Source organism: Andrographis paniculata, unplaced genomic scaffold (assembly GCF_009805555.1).
Source record: "Andrographis paniculata isolate CXL003 unplaced genomic scaffold, ASM980555v1 Contig52END, whole genome shotgun sequence".
NCBI classification, from domain to species: Eukaryota; Viridiplantae; Streptophyta; class Magnoliopsida; order Lamiales; family Acanthaceae; genus Andrographis; species Andrographis paniculata.
In genome coordinates, this window is record NW_026137587.1 from 6,162,185 (window position 1) to 6,178,831 (window position 16,647).

Here is a 16,647-nt window from a genome sequence, read left to right on the forward strand (position 1 = left end):
TAGAAATCAAACGCACTTGCTATTCCTAATGCTTCCGGACAAAGAAAACCTACTATTTTTTCCTTTACTTTTTTTTCTTCAGTTTTTTATCCAATATTCATAATAAATTCTAGAAGGGTAAATTGTTAGTAAGCGAAAAGACGAGATTGAATAACTATCGAATAATGAATAATGCTGACATATGATAAAAAAATAATTATGTAGTAATAATAATAATAATAATAATAATAATAATAATAATAATAATAATGTACAAGAATGATAGACGACATGAAGAAGAAGACAAGAGATAAAATGAGTAGTAGTAACTTTTGGTTGGGGATGGTTAGCTGCTGAATTAATTAAAACGACGTCGTCTCATCTTGCTCCTTGGAAAAGGATCGACCCACTCCTTGTCTTCCTCCACAGCTTTTTCCCATCTTTCTTTGAACCTTTTCTGTTCTATTGAAGACTGTCTTCGTATCTGCACAAATAAAGACTCCGTTTATATAAGATTTTGAAAGTTTCTGAAAATATAGGAATCATAAAATATATATATATATCAATAAATAATATCAAAATTTTCCAATATATCTACTAAACGCTATCAATTAATGTCGACTATACCTTTGTCCAGATTTCAGACAAAACAGGCTAATTAATGTACAATAGTAAGATTTCTCACCTCTGTTCTAACATCCACGCCGGGCCTCTGTCGAGTCGAAGAACCAAATCAGACATGGCGAATCTAAGTAGAATTCATCAATGACAATGAAAAAAAAAAAACTCCGAAAAATTTGTACCTTCATAATGGCTTTGTTACTGGTATTGGAGACGACCTGCATTGGTCATACCATAAATGTAAGAAAGTCAAGTTCATGGATAGATCGATAGCGATGTAAGAATACAATTGAAAGTACACTTTTTCGAGGAAATCTCGAGATTATGAATAGGTAGGGGAGAATAATGCACCATGTCCGAGTGAAGAAGGATACCTTTTTTGCAGATTGGCCGCCGAGAGTTTGTATACCTTGGTGAACAATGTATTCGCTATCGACTACTCCCACTTTCCTCGTGCGATCACCCTTTGAATAATACAAGGTTGTCAAAACAAGAAAAGGTGATAGTATTAGTACTAGGTACAAGTATGAAGGTTTGAATTTTATTCTCTAATAAAAATTGCGGGTATTGTGATCGACGCTAAACAAAGGGTGGATTCTTACCTGTGCACAATAGCCGAACTTCATGTCCATTCCCCAACCATGTACGAGGTCATTCTGTAAACAAAGGGTGCGCCGTATGCAATGTCTTTTTAGTACGCGAATCTAGTCGAGGTTACGAAGTGTGTTTACGGTTCAGAAATTATTTATTACCTGTATCAAATGCCATGCACAATTCCAGGCTGATCTCGAGAATACGGGAGCCATTCCTTCGACAAATCTGCAAAACCATAGGCAGCAACCAACACGAGTCTCGATTATTACAAAGGAAATCAAACAGTGTTAGAATTAAGGAGAAATTGGGAATGCTATGTGCAACAAATTTACCCAGTGCATGGCGGCCTGTCAATGCCGTCCGAACACTTGCTACTACTTCTGGAATCGTATACTCGTCTGCTCAAAATAGTACGGATAAGTTAAATTGAAATTGAATAGATTTTACAACTACAAAAGTAAATAAGACTTTGTATTAGATTTTTCGGGGCGTGACAAATATTGACGGCACCTAGAAATTACACAAATTATTACATACCTGTGGAATATCTTCCTTTTCTTTCTTATTGTGATCCGGTGATGTATGCCCGTAGAATTAGGGTCCAAAGCTGGCTGAGATATTTCAAGTCCTACGGATTTTACGATTTGAAGATATCTAAACAAAGGAAATTAGAATTAATTATGAAAAAAAGAACTCATTTACGGAACACATGAAAATGATAATATGAAAACATGACAAATATGCTAATGTGTACCTTCTCGGGTCGAAATTCTCGACCCCTAAATCCTCATCCCAGAGGAATATGTAATCATATACAGACACAATTGCCGGATGTAGAAAGCGCTTTGCAAACCACCTAAAAACATTAATTAAAAAAAAAGGTTATCCACGACTCCCGTAAGTTATAAAACAATAATATTTATAAAATCTTAGTACAAAGAAACCTTTGGATCACACATTCGACTAAGATGTATGTGTCTTTCACTCTTACCATTTAGTTTGGTTGATAGCCACTATATGTATGGCTTGACCACTCCATTCCAAATCCCACCAGCCATCTAAGTTCCCGTCGTAATGGAACAATATGACGGTAAAATTCTCCGAAAGAAACTGAATTCAAAGACGAATCATTAGGAGCCATTGGATATTAATCCATGAATTAATCGGTCGTCAAATTTTACGGTACCTTTTGAACAATAGTATCCACATTCTTCTTCTGTTTAATTCCAACAGGCATCGCAAGCAAATTACTCGAGCTTCGTACGCTTTTCTGAAAATACAAAAACATGTATACGACATCAAGTTTAATTCATTAGTCGAAAATTAGGAAAAGAAATAAAATGAATCGGCGTTGAGTTATACCTTCAACTTCGAACCACTCATCCTCCATAGAGGCTTTAACTCTAAATCCGACTTCGCCTCGATGATCCCATGAGGTAAACTATTTAAATTCGGCCTATCCCTGCCAAAAGTCTGGATAAAAAAACCTCAATAGTTAGTTTTTCTCGGAAACGAAACAAGATTATTTAAAGATTCTATATTCTTGCTACTTCCGACTGCAAAATCGATTCTTATAGGCTTCGAATAATGTCACAATTAATATTAAGATACCTTAGATGTGTAGAACGGGAGCAACTTCGAGTCAATCTGATAAACGAATTAAAAATCAGCGGAAGCAATTGTCAAAAGCAAGACTCGAAAAAATAAAACGAATTCGATAGTACCTCTGTCTGTTGATGCTGATATTTTGTTGTCCTATAAAGAACAAACAAGATAACCACACAGACAACTCCCATAAACGGAAGCTGCTTCATTTTCGATCCGCGGAACACCTGTAGCTCCAACCACAAGTATCGATAAAAAAATTCGATGATTTAAGTAAAATAAAAAATTTTAAAAAAAAATCGATTTCCATACCCCATCAAACAAGAACTGCTGCTTCTTCATCAGCCACTTCCACCATGTTAATTTTTTCATAGGAAGCTATATTTATTTCGGTTCTATTTGTTCTTCGACCCTTCGAATACCTTCCAAATAAATACACCAAATCATTCGTTATTACCTTTCTATCTCAATTAGGTAACATTTACACACAAATATTTAAAATTCAACCATATTCCTCGATGACACCACTTCCTTATCTGTATTTAATATACATACGCCAAAACGGTAATTATAAACTATATATATTACCGCGCCATTTTACAATTTTAAAATCATAGTACCATCGTGTACCTCATAAGTAAACACTATACTAATCCCATCTAAAAGTTTATAAAAATTTAAATTTCTAATTGACACCTATTTAACAAATGCATTATACACAACATTTTCGTTCGCCGTATAGCGTTCTCCGCCGCAAACAGCCAAAATAGCGTAGATAGGGCGGTGTATGATTCCAATACATAACAAACTGCAATAAATGCATGCACATCTGGACTCACCAATAAAATTGACCTTCAAATAATATTCCGAGCCGCAACAATGCTTGAACAATAAACACAATCAAACAACTATTTCGACGTCATCGAATTCGAGGCGCCAATACTTTCATACACACATCAAACATTAGCTGGCTTTGAGCACCGCATACAAGGTACCCTAAAAATGGTTCGCTTTTCAACTCTTGTAATAATTAATAAACATTTCTCGACAGAAATATACATTCTCAAATCCTAACAAAAAGAAAGCGTCCTTCTCATAGGTGGAAATATAATCATAAAGCGAGTCGTTCAAACTATATACAAGGATGATATAATTATGCTTACTCATTGATAAGAGCGGTTAACGAATCGAACCAAACCAAACTGAATTTTATCGTGTTTGAGTTTAGCTTTCAAAGATGACTTGTTTGTATAGGTTAAGAGAATGAACTAAATACGATAAAATTCAGTTTAAGTAAACTTTTATTTCAATAAAAAAACTATTTTTACATTGATTAGCCCCTTGTTATTTTTCCATGTTCATTACTCTAATTAATGAAAAATTTCTAACAATAGAACTTAAAGACTCCAATTTTACAAAATTTGCGAATATAGAATTCGTATTCAACCTTTCTCATTGAATCGATCAAAATTAGGGTATGCTTAGATTGTGATTACCCCTTTTTGTTTTGCAGCTCTGCTCATGGAAATAATTTGAATCTTCTTGTCATAAACAGGAAAATATATCTATATCTATCTATCAATATATATATATATGTGTGTATGTATATGTATATCTTTCTTTCATCAATAATCAATGAATCTTTCTGTCTAAATCTTACTTTCTCATTCAACACCAAACCCTATCAATGGTGAATAGCAAAGCACCAACAATCCACTAAACTCCCATCAATTCCCAACCAACAATTTCAAATCAGAGAAAGGGACACAATCGTAATTTCACATCAACACGAAGAACAGCAATGGTAAAGCAGAACGAAAACCTCAAATGAATTTACACAGCAGACATACCTTCAAAGCTTCTTCTCACGATTGGTTTATCAATGGAATTCCAAAACTGAGCTACCAATAACAGTACTTGTACATCACGTAAATAAGGGTGTACTTTAGCCAGCAGCAGCGTCGATGGCGAAGAGAAGAAAAGGAAAGAGCAAAATATAAAAGTTGGGGGATTTAAGTAGAGCAGGTAAATCTGATAACCAAACCAAAAATTGAAAAATCAAAAAATTGTGAAAGGCACCAAAATTAGCCCAACAACTGTGGCAATAATTTTGGAGGAACAGACGAATAGAAAGAAAATTGGGGAAGAAAGACCAACAACCAGTGATTGCTATTTTGCTAAATGCTTTTGTTCTTGGGAAGAAGATGAACAAAACTCTTCCATTATTAAATGAAACTATTAATGACTAATTCTTGAAAAAGAAATCACTATGAGAAGTGGGTTAACAAAAAAGAAAGTGATGAACAACTCACTATTTGGGGGTAAAATCAAAATCCCATCTTTGGATAATGACTTCTGTGGAGGAAGAACAGAAAATAGAGAGGTGATGCAGTAAATAATTTTAGCAAAAAATTAAAAAATCAAAAAACATTTCATGTTAGTTGAAGTGGAAATCTTGAAATGAAAGTGTGGTAATAACGAGGATAGATTCAGTGAATTTCGGGTAAGAAAGAAGCAATATTCGGTCAGGCATTTCATGTGAAGATAAAAGTCGTGTGTTTAGAAAAGGGAATTCAAAATTGCGACTTTAGTTTGCTGTTTTCACGTTTTTAGCACTGTTGATAGTGGGAGAATTCCGAAACTGACATATAAAATATAATTTTTTAGATAATTAAAATATGTAATTAAATATGATCGTGGAATATTAGTGGATCCCAAAAATGAATGGACACGTACGAGATTGTTTATGCATTTGGATGAACAATAATAAATTAATTACGAGTGTATTTATGTTATGTTATGGTACAGCTGGGGAAGGTTTTGAATTTGTGTCAGATTATTAACAGTAACATTAAAGATTAATAATAATTATTATTATTATTTTTTATTTTTTTTAAATTTAGTATTGATGATAAATTGCATTCTACGAGGTTTTCATTTTTCGCCTTTCCAGTAGACGTGGGTCTTGTCCGGGCACGTGGCGGGCATGCAATTGATGTCCTGCATTTTTTTCTATTTTAATTTAAATAAATTTTCATTTAATATTTTATTTAAAAAAATAGATAATATAAATATGCATATTCATAGTTGAAAAATAAATTTCGAATCAAAATTCAACAAACAATTAGAATGTGTTTATAGTTGCGTATAAGTCTTAATAATGTAACCATATTCTACATTAATTTTATTGTTATTTTTATTTTGTTATGGTTTCTTTAGGTAATGCTATAATTTTAGTAATTTTCTTTTTTTATTTAGGTAATATTAATTATTGTTAGTAATTTTTTAATAAGTTTATTCCTAATTCTAATTTGAATAGTTTTTGTAGAAGGTAAGGTATATTGTTTTATCCTTTTAATATATTATCTATAACATTAGTTTAATTTTGGTACTTAGTTATCTACTATATTAAAACTTTAACAAATATGATCAATGATTAAAATAAGGAAAAGAGATTTTTTTTTTTTTTTTTTTTTAAAAAAAGTCAATTTAAAGTATCTTTAATTGTTTTATATATTATACCTTTATATCCGTAATCAGTATATTCATTTCACTATTTGAATTATCCACATTAGATGTATCTGAATTCTAAATAATTATGGTCATCATACTGTCTTATTTTATATTTTATTTATTGTAGTTTGAAATACAATCAATGTATTGTTATATTATCTATTGCACATACATAAAATGTACAAATGAAGTATTCAAAATAATAAAATGAAAAAGCTATATACATATGTAAAGAAATAAAAAAAAAAAAAAAAAAAATTGGAATAATTCATTGTCAACTTTTTCAAAGGTACTTCTTTATTATTATTTTTTCCAAAAAAATTAAATTAAATTGTGATGTTGTCTAAATTATATACTCCTTCCGTCAAGCAAACATGTGTTTATTTGAACGAACACGAGTTTTAATAAAAGTGTGTAATAATTGTTAATTTTTTTTTTACAATAAAAAACAGTACAAAAATGAAACGATTTTTTACTTAAAAAAGAAATGAGAATATTTTTTAATGATAAACCGAATAAAAAGTGAGTATAAATTTGAATGAGTTGAAGGAGTTGTTGATATATTGTCATTAAAGTAACTCAGGACATTATTATTATTATTATCGGTCATAAAACTTTTAGAGTTGCGGGTCACATGGAGTTGGTCTACTTATTATTCTTAGGGTGTGTTTGTTTGGAGAATTGGATTTAAATACAACTATTCATCCAATTTTTTTTCTTAAAAATATTAAATTAAATATCTATTTTTCATTTTTTATATTATACTAAAAATTAATTTTACATTCAAAACATTACATTAATACCTATTTATATCACATCATACAATTATTCAAATTCAAAATTTTTACTATTCAAATCTCAATTCAAAATCGAAACTCCCAAACAAACGCACCCTAACTTCTTATGATTACTTGTGCAAAATAGTTTTATAGAAACATGTTATATATATATATATATATATTTATAGCGTGTGAATCTTCGGTTAATATTACTCGAATAAATTATGAGTAAACCGCTATCAAACATAATAGTCTTTAGACTAGGCTCAACAAAAAATTATACTAAACAAAGTCACAAACAAAACTTGAAGATGTTGAGATTTAAGGCTTTCTTTAAAGAATATTGATGTTGCGTTTGGTTGTGATTTTTTTACAAAAATAAAATAAAATATATCAGATTAAATATTTATTTTTATTTATTATTTTAAATTAAAATTTAATATTATATTAAAAATATCACATCAACTTATATTTATATTATATTAAATAATTCAATTCACAATTTTACTATTTAATATCCAAACCAAAAACCAGCACCCAAACTCATTCTTAAATTGAATAGTAAATAAATAAATATATATATATATATATATACACACACTTGGACATAACAAGTCTTATATACATCTTCGTAGTCTATAGGGTTTGAATTTTGAATGAAAATCAAATTTTGAGAAAGGATGATTCTCCTCGACTTGGCATATATTTGATGCTTGCATCGTATATATTAGTTTTTACGGGTGTGTTTGTTTGGGGGATTGGATTTAATTTCCCCTGTTCATCCCATTTTTTCCCCCAAAAAATATCAAATCAAATATCTATTTTTTATTTTTTATATTATACTAAAAATCAATTTTACATTCAAAACTCATATCAACACCTATTTATATCATATCATACAACTATTCAAATTCAAAATTTTTACTATTCAAATCCCAATTCAAAATCCAAACCCCCAAACAAACACACCCTTATTTTTCTGTTTTTTTTTTTTTTTTTTTGAGAAAAAGAATACTATTTTGGTCTTTTAATCTGTACACAATTTTTAATTAAAAATTTTCAACAAAATATAATATTTTATTTTTAAAACAATAAAAACTACTTCACTCAAACCTAAAAAATTTTCAAAATATTTCTATAATTTTCACTGACTAATAAAAAATCTCATTATCATGAAATAAGAAGAGTCTATATTTTACTATGAATCGAAAATAAATTTAAAATCTATAACCAAGCGAACTTGAGCTAACTTTGACTTTTAAGTTGTATTAGGTGCGTTAGTTATGGTCCATCTTAGATATTAATTATTGTGTTCAATCGGATGTTAGCAATTTTTTCAACAAAACATTATATATAAATCAATAACATAAAATATAGATTTATATAATGCAAATACATCACATAAATTAACACTATAGAACATATGTTGTCTATTCTACTCTAATTTATTATTTGTTCTAATTTATATCCTATTAAAATTAATCAATATGGTGCTAATTAACCCCTGATCAGAACCCTCAGAAACAATTTTTAATATTTGTGGTTGATTATTTATATATTTATAGAATGAAATAAAATGTTTCAATGTGAGCTAAGCTACAGACAGAAGAAAGGAATGAAAGGTCAGGCAATTTGATGATCGTGACGAAATATTATCACAATATGGTTTCTATGCTCTACACATTTAATTGACGCCCATCTCAAAAAGTGATGTTAAAGAAGTTATGATCGATCCCCTCGGCAGATATGATTTCTAACATTCGTATATATATATATAACTAACTATTTCTATGACCGAAGAATAGAATAGAGTTCGATACCTTGAGGATGGGATGGATTAGGTACAAGAGATCTGTCTGTGCTTGACCATGTTGTCTAAATTCCGGGACACCAGTGATGTCAAATTAGGATCCTCGGAACCAAGCTCAGTTCTTAGCCTGCACAGAAAACAGCAATTGCGTTGCGTTGTTGAAGAATTACAGCTTCAAAAATCTACTGTTAAAATTTACGGCTTGGCTTGGCTTGGCTTGGCTTGGCTTACTTGGGATCGAGAACAAGCTTTTGGACTTCTTTGATCGCTGAGCTTGCTGCATACAATGATATTTTTCCCACCTGAAACATCCATTAAACAGTCGTATACAGGAATTAGGAACTTCTTCAGTCTATTAGTATGTAAGATCAATCTGGAGAAAAGGAGAATGCCCGACCTCCAATATTTGGAGCTTTGCTTCGTGGTCGTTTGGGAGTCCACGAATTTCTTCAGATATTCTTTGAGCTTCAGCAAGGCTTTCGGGGGAAAGGAAATCGAGTCCCAGCTGAACTGAAGACTGAGAAAATACAAGATCGATAAAAAAATGAGTTTAAGCTTCTTACACTCAACCATACGATAATTATGTGCAGGACCGATACAAGTTATAGGATTGTTAAAACCGTGAACCAACATAGAGCAGAAGCTGGGTAATCGGATTAGGCATGGCCAAGAAGTGCCCACCTGAAGATGTCTGACTTGGAAAGGACAACCAGCAGGGATGAATACTGCTTCTGCAATGTGCTGCTCAAATGACCAAGGCTCCACTCCTGTGAGCAAAATCCGAAAATCATATCCCAGTTTATTAATAGATACAAAGTAGTATAACCAGAGTAAAAATCAGCCTTGAGTAAAATCATATGTTTTTCAAATTATTTTTGCTTGCGTGTTCTATGCAGACTGCCCACCCACCCTACAAATCTTATTCTATGCATAATACAAGAGCTGTACTTTAACAAATGACAATCTCTCTTTTATTCTTCGACTCACACTTGTTCCCCTCCAACCTAAAAGACGAATTCTGACCTGAAATTGTACACCCATTGAATAACACAATGCCGAAAAGTTCATTATCTAGAGACTTCCAGGTGGGTTCAGACATTCAACTGGCCTGGTTGGACATAAACAAATTTAAGGTGACATAATTATGGACTTACCAAATTCATCTTTCAGTTTGCTTTTATGATGAGTATTCAAGTATACTGACCCGTCGTACAGAGTCTGAGATACCTGATAAGAAGAATGCAGTTTTAGCTATAAGAAAGGATATTTCCTGGAAAAGAAGAAAGGACAAGATTTTTAACTCACATAATCACCGAGGGCATGGTTGGACTTCACAAAATCCATTTGGTGGATGAATATATAGTCCATTAATTTGGGGATATCTTCTCGACGAAAGACATCCCAGTGCGCACCTGCTTGCATCTTCAAAGGTTTGCCACCAGGTTTATTCTCAAAACAACTGATACCTTTTTCTTCAATAACACTACTTCCTTCAATTTCTAGATCATCCTTTTTCTCAGGTTCATTTGCCCTTTCATCTGCTTCATAGCCATCCAGCCTATCAGTTGAGATTATGTGCCCGCTGCCACTTACGCAAATCTCAGTATCACTGTCCAACCCTCTATCCGATTGTGCCACAGCATCATCTTGCATCTCTTTTCCAGTCAGCTTCGCCTCACATATGTGCACCAAAAGAAATACCTAACATTGTGGCAGCAGATAGTCATTAAATTACCCACATCAACACAGGCATTAAACATGATAAGAGAAACAAAGTAGTGAAGCAAGAGGAAAATGACTTGTCTTTAGCACAACACTAGCAGACTTTTGCTACTACTAAAGAGTGAAACAACAGTTTATCATTTACAGAATATTCCGAATTAAACTATAGATATTCTATTCTACTAAGATGAATTTCTACAATTAGCAATTAGACTTAAAGTGCCACACATACGCCTTAGAGAACCTTTCTTCAATATTCCACACACTATCCAACAGCCAATCATTCACCCTGCAATTCCTTTAGAAATACAAAAAAAGCACATCAATCAGGATCTCCCGTAACTGCTGTTTCTACCATTTCAACATTCTATTCCTTTAAATAATATATGATAGATCTAAAGACTAAGCATTTTAACAAATCACAAAAGTACCAAGCCAGGCACAGGCAGTTATACAGAGCATGGAAGCAAGGGAAAAGTATTAAACAGTAGTACAAATGCAACAGCACGCACCATATCACGCATGTTTAGATGCAAATTCTCCGTAGAATTACAATCACCAATTTCTTCCACTTCCCCATAAGCGATATATATCTTGGGACCCACATCATTCTGCAAGGAATAATGAGGCAGTTTTGCAGCTACATTTAGCAGACCCCATTTGGAGTGGATGAACTCAAGCAGCGGAAGTTTACTGATGAAATCAGGCCTCTGATACAACAAAAATTCTTCAGAAGCACTAGGTGAAGGCCAATCTTTCAATTTTAATAATTGTGACTGGCCATTATCCTGCAATCTGCCACTAGAATATCCTTGGATAAACTCTTCAAGCTCAATACTAATCTGCAGCACAAGAAGACAAAAAGAGATTCAGACTGGAAAATGATTGACTGAATTCTAGAAACACAAAAGGAAGCTTTAGGCCAAAGGTGGAGTTTTTAAAAGGTAAAAAAATGAAACAAATTCCCACTGAATAAAGGTATACCTCAGTCCGGTCCCTGCAGTCAATGGCCTTCACAATAATATTTTCATCCTTCATCTTCTCTGCTGCTGTCTCTCTTACCCCCCTCCATATAGCCAGAGGATCCCAGATAGCCATTGCAGATGCATCAAAAATATTCTTAACGATAACAGGCTTCCCCCTTCTCCAATGTATTCTGAAGTCTTTAATCCCATCATTCTTCAGAGTTTCTGAAGATGGATGATACAAGAAGTTGTCGTTGTCTTCTCTGTGTGCAGCTTGGCAAAGCTTGAGACCATCACAAATTTCCTCAGGATTACCAGAATCATCTATCTTGCAACCACTAACCATTTCTTCAACATTTTTTACTAGTTTGGCCACCCAATTCATCTTGAAGATGCGTTTCAGAGTTAACACAGAGGATCCACACCCTCCATGTGCCTTTCCCGGACATTGAACACTTCCATCAGCATTTGCTTTCCAATCAGTGAGCTTTTTTAATGAATTTAACTGAACATCTGACAAACATGAAGGCTTGCGCACTATTAATTTATCATTTTTTTGGGATTCATTACCAACAGAACCCATATCCTCATTGACAGAACACATGGATGCCTCCCTGATATCATTGCAACAGCTAAGGCATAGATCATAAGAACAATTTATGCAGTGTCGGTGATAATCGATGATAGGTGTCCTGCAGAAATCACTGTAACAGGGGAAACATAAGAATAACTCCAAGATATTTAGAGAAAATAAAAGAGCCAATCAGGGGCAAAAATATTGTTACCATGTTCTCAATTTTGTGAAGTAAGAAAAAAAAATTCTCATGCATGCCATAGAAAAGCATATGCAAATAGAAAGCCAATATGCACCAACTAACCAGCACATCTGTTCATCAGCATTTAATTTAGTTCGGCCCAAATCGATTTCATTTCCTGAAACACAGAATTGCATATACTGATTATTAACATATTTATCACATCAATCTAAAAAGGCATGGACAATCATACCTCGGAGCCTTTTTTCCAGTTCTACCTCAGAGCATTGTACTGCATGGATCTGCTTCACTATCGGAAGCACTGCAGCTAACAGGCAGTAGAGGTACTGCAACTTATCTTTAGCAGGTATTTCTCTAATCCTTGCCTTAACAAAAACATTTATAAAGATTCTATCAGACAAGATAGCACCATTATCTTTAAAAATATAAACCAAATCACAAGTTTAAAATGATGGGAATAAATAGGGAAAGATTACTACCTTAATCAGATTGTCCCCTCGCATACACACCCTGCAACTACATGTGCCACGACATGCAGGACAGAGCCTTTGGAATTCCTCTACTGGGATGTCAGAGTACCTGAGAAATAACACATCGTACCGTCAGCTTAGAATTGAGAAAGACAAGAAAATGGTTCTTTTAGATGGTATTTGTCTAACCATGTTGCAATGCAGCTTTCACAATATCCTCTTCCATCACATTTGAGGCACCAAACCACTCTATCTCTGTTACTGCTTCGACACTGGTGACAAGGCTGTTCCCCAGTATCATCATCAGAGGATTCCAAGCTTCCATCAGAAGCCTCCTGCGAGAGAGGAAAAAGAAAAAATACTCTCTCTCAGTAAATTAAGTGCATAGAAGAAAGGTGGAATGAATATCAAACATATGGAATTATCTGAGCCACTCAATAATAAATTTCATATAAAAAGCAGCATCTCAAGAATTCAGCTATGCTGACAAGAAGCCTGCATTAATATTAAGTTCAAATCAAGGGCTAGCAATTGGCAGCCATCGGTTGCCATGATCCAGATTCTACTGCATTGATATCGACAAAGAAATAATCATGGGCTATCACTACAATGACTAAGATAAGAGAACAATATCAGAATCATAGATGGATTCTCATGAGCCAACAGCTTATGAAAATGCTGTGTTCAATCTTAACTCCCTGTGTTTGTCTCTGTGTGGGTCAGGATGGTGGTTGGGGTTTGTGGGGAGGGATCTAAGAAGGCTACTTGATGCCATTTGGCATGAGCATACACTGTTACTAAACCAGCTAATTAAGATAGGACACTGTGGCAGACAGCATAAAAGATAAAATGTTAAGAGATTGGTGGATTACTTTATTCACACCGGACAGTATTCCACTCACCGTCATAGGACTAATCTCAAACATCTTCTGCGACCGGCTTCTATCAGAATCTACAGCAGACGTAGGCGGTGTTCTATAGCATCTCCTACTATCTTCATACTCAGAACCATCTCTTTCAAGATCATCAGTTGACCTCAAAGAACTTCGACCAGAAAAACTCCTACCTGGCGGTGCCTCAGGTGAATATTTTGCCTGGTTTTTGGATAATTTCTCCTTTTTCTTTTTCCCAGAAGAGCCAGAATAATCACCAAATTGTGAGCTAAGAGGTAGATCCATATCATCACTCTTACTTTCCAAATAGATATCACTTTCACCTAATGATTTTCGCTTTTTCTTCAGGCTTGCTCGCATTGCAGAACTTGCTGCCCTTTTCTTTGCCTGTATGTAATGCTTTTCACACACAGTTTTGTCGGGCATGGACATGGCAGTGCATCTCCATTGCTTTCCATCAGATCTCTTACACCGCAGATCATCAGGAATTCCTATATTGTCCTCAGCACCACCTTGATGATCCATCATAAAATGTGCAACATTCAAGAGGTAACAAGCGAGCAAACCGAATATCCTTTAACCTGCAATAAATATATTTCACTATCATGAAAAGTATACAAATGAAATGAGCAGAGCTCATTGCCATTTCAAATTTTCCTAGAAGATCATATGGAATGTTCAAGTTTTGTTTTTTGTTTTTGCTTTTTTTTTTTTTTTTGTTTGGGGGTGGGGGCGTGTAAAATGACAGAACATAACTAACAACGGAAAAATTCAGTTTCAATCAGACTCAGCAAGCATATGGGTTCACAATCACAATTACATTTCGTCAATCAAAACCTTCAAGCGAAACGAGCATAACGAAGAAAACTCTCTTCACTAATGTTCGCATCCAATGCTTGATACGCAAATTAAAACCAGTCGGGCTTTCCAAGGAGCACATGCGCGATCGCCATACCTTCCAAGGGCATTCACTCCTGCAGTAAATTCTTGAAAAATCAAACCCTAGTTCACGTACATAATTAAATAAAAATCCCTGCCAATAGAATTCTCGCAATCAGCAAACTGCCAGCGGGCATAAAACGCAGCGGCTACACAATTTTTTACATTCAAAACCTACCAATTGCACTAAAATTACAATCCATAAACATATAAACACATAAAAACGTTGCCAACACCCATAATTCGCGTTCATGTGCAAGTTTTAGGGCAACACACATACCTTAACAGAATGGACTTGCAGACGCAGACTTCGGGCTAAATTCGAACTTCTCTTCCGAGACCTCGTAAAACCCGCAGCTTTGAAGAATAAGTTAAATGGGGCAAAGATTTCCTGCTGCCCTGCGGAACGGTATTTGCAGTAGGGATTGGGGAAGGAGACCCAGAACGACGTCGTTGCGACTCCACGAAGTACTGACAGCATTCAGTAGTCTTTTCTCTTTTTTGTCCCTAGTTATTTCAATACTAATTTTTTGCCCAAGAGTCATATTTGGAGTAGGAATGAAGTCAGAATTTCACCGCAAATTTTTTTGGCCCATTAGTAACGAATAAATAAAATATTCATATGATCCATTAATTCAGCCCAAGAAAAGTAATACTGCGAAAGAGCAAATTAAAATTGGTTTCTTTGATTCGCGTCATAAAAAATAATACTAGTAATAATAATAATAATAATAATAATAATAAAATGGTTTGTTTGGTGTCGGCATATACATCACTCTTTACTTTAATTTTAAACTATATGTATTTTTTATTCAAATTATAAAATTATTACATCAAATATTTAATTATATTATATCAAAAATATATTTGACTTATACATTTACTATCTAAATATCCAAAACCACACTCAATTTCCAAACACTCTTTAAAAATGACAAAAGCAGGAGAAAACGACACCGCACCTTGGCAAAACGACGTCGCTTTATAGAATACTAAATCTAATGCAGCAAAGCTTCATCACTCAACTACTATTAATGAAACACGTGCCCTAAGCTCTCTTGAATCAAAGGAAAACTCCCGTGTTAGGACTCCCGAGGTCCTTTACTGCGCTCAAGCGTGGGATCCAACACATGAACGGTACAGATTTAATGGGGACCCAGAGTCCCCGGCCTCTGCCAACATCCATCTCTACCTCACTTCTCGCTTCAACTGCTCCTCCATTTAACACTCACCTGACCTCCTTGTTCCTCCGCCGCTCGCCGCCGTTCATCCCTTCGAAAACTTCCTTCAATTCCCATCGCCTCCATGGGCTCCTGCATCAGCACCATCAGCGCCCCTCCGCCTCCCAAATCATCCAACTCCGCCGCGAACAGGATCAATGAAAGCGGCAAATCGCCGCCGCTGCCGGAAGAGGAAACCGTCAAAGAAGTCCTCTCGTCGGAATCACCAGCCATTCCCCAAAATCCACCGCCAATTCTAAGTCGGAACTACTTCAACCAAATTCGATTCGTAAACACCAAATGCGAGAAGCACCGCCGCTCCGTTTCCCGGAATCCCTCGGGGCGCAACGCCGACGACCTCCCGGAATCATCCTCAAAGATCCCCCGCACTCAGAGCGAGCGTCCGACCGTCCCCAATTCCGAAAACGACGTCGTCGGCACCGCTCAGCTCCACGAAAGTCTTTGGAACCTGCCGGAGGCATTCCAAAACGGGTCATTACCCGACGGGGCAAATAGAAAGAGGACTAGCCAGAAACGGGAGACCCATTTCCACGATCCGGATCCCAATTGGGTTAGATCCGCATTCGGATCCTGGAGGAGGGACAGCGGCGGGAAGGGATCAGCGAGAAGAGGGAGGACAATGTCGCCGGTGATGGATACGGATTCCGGGTCGGATCGTGACGGGTATCGCCAGCGGGAGGGAATAGACGGGAATTCCGGGTCGGGTGGGGAAACCCGCAAGATCGACGACAACTGGCCAC

General features: G+C 35.0%; 2 protein-coding genes across 10 annotated transcripts; both read right to left on the minus strand.

Annotated features, from left to right (window-relative positions):
* Positions 1–210: 210 nt before the first annotated feature.
* Positions 211–5,276, minus strand: LOC127254105 (uncharacterized). Of its 4 annotated transcripts, none has more exons than XM_051279000.1 (16): positions 4,650–5,276; positions 3,112–3,221; positions 2,919–3,026; positions 2,806–2,841; positions 2,557–2,667; positions 2,381–2,464; positions 2,186–2,304; positions 1,949–2,050; positions 1,732–1,848; positions 1,527–1,592; positions 1,353–1,419; positions 1,203–1,256; positions 975–1,064; positions 783–818; positions 665–691; positions 211–463 (listed from the first exon to the last, which is right to left on the minus strand). In XM_051279000.1, exons 2-16 carry the CDS (start codon positions 3,169–3,171, stop codon positions 338–340), a joined length of 1,203 nt encoding a protein of 400 aa, XP_051134957.1. In that variant the 5' UTR covers positions 3,172–3,221; positions 4,650–5,276; the 3' UTR covers positions 211–337. The 4 variants fall into 4 exon arrangements, with proteins under 4 accessions (XP_051134957.1, XP_051134960.1, XP_051134958.1 ...); XM_051279003.1 differs by lacking the exon at positions 4,650–5,276 and adding an exon at positions 3,639–3,657; XM_051279001.1 differs by lacking the exon at positions 4,650–5,276 and adding an exon at positions 3,430–3,451.
* A 3,428-nt stretch (positions 5,277–8,704) lies between these two features.
* On the minus strand, positions 8,705–15,166 carry LOC127254541 (E3 ubiquitin-protein ligase JMJ24). Of its 6 annotated transcripts, none has more exons than XM_051279691.1 (15): positions 14,947–15,166; positions 14,565–14,701; positions 13,707–14,308; positions 13,024–13,169; positions 12,844–12,943; positions 12,597–12,729; positions 12,374–12,521; positions 11,608–12,292; positions 11,136–11,465; positions 10,207–10,602; positions 10,056–10,128; positions 9,583–9,668; positions 9,299–9,418; positions 9,133–9,203; positions 8,705–9,028 (listed from the first exon to the last, which is right to left on the minus strand). In XM_051279691.1, the coding sequence occupies exons 3-15, from the start codon at positions 14,253–14,255 to the stop codon at positions 8,929–8,931; spliced, it is 2,937 nt and encodes a 978-aa protein (XP_051135648.1). In that variant the 5' UTR covers positions 14,256–14,308; positions 14,565–14,701; positions 14,947–15,166; the 3' UTR covers positions 8,705–8,928. The 6 variants fall into 6 exon arrangements, with proteins under 6 accessions (XP_051135648.1, XP_051135647.1, XP_051135650.1 ...); XM_051279690.1 differs by having other exon boundaries at positions 14,548–14,701; XM_051279693.1 differs by having other exon boundaries at positions 13,737–14,308; positions 14,548–14,701; positions 14,947–15,165.
* Between the last annotated feature and the right edge of the window lie 1,481 nt (positions 15,167–16,647).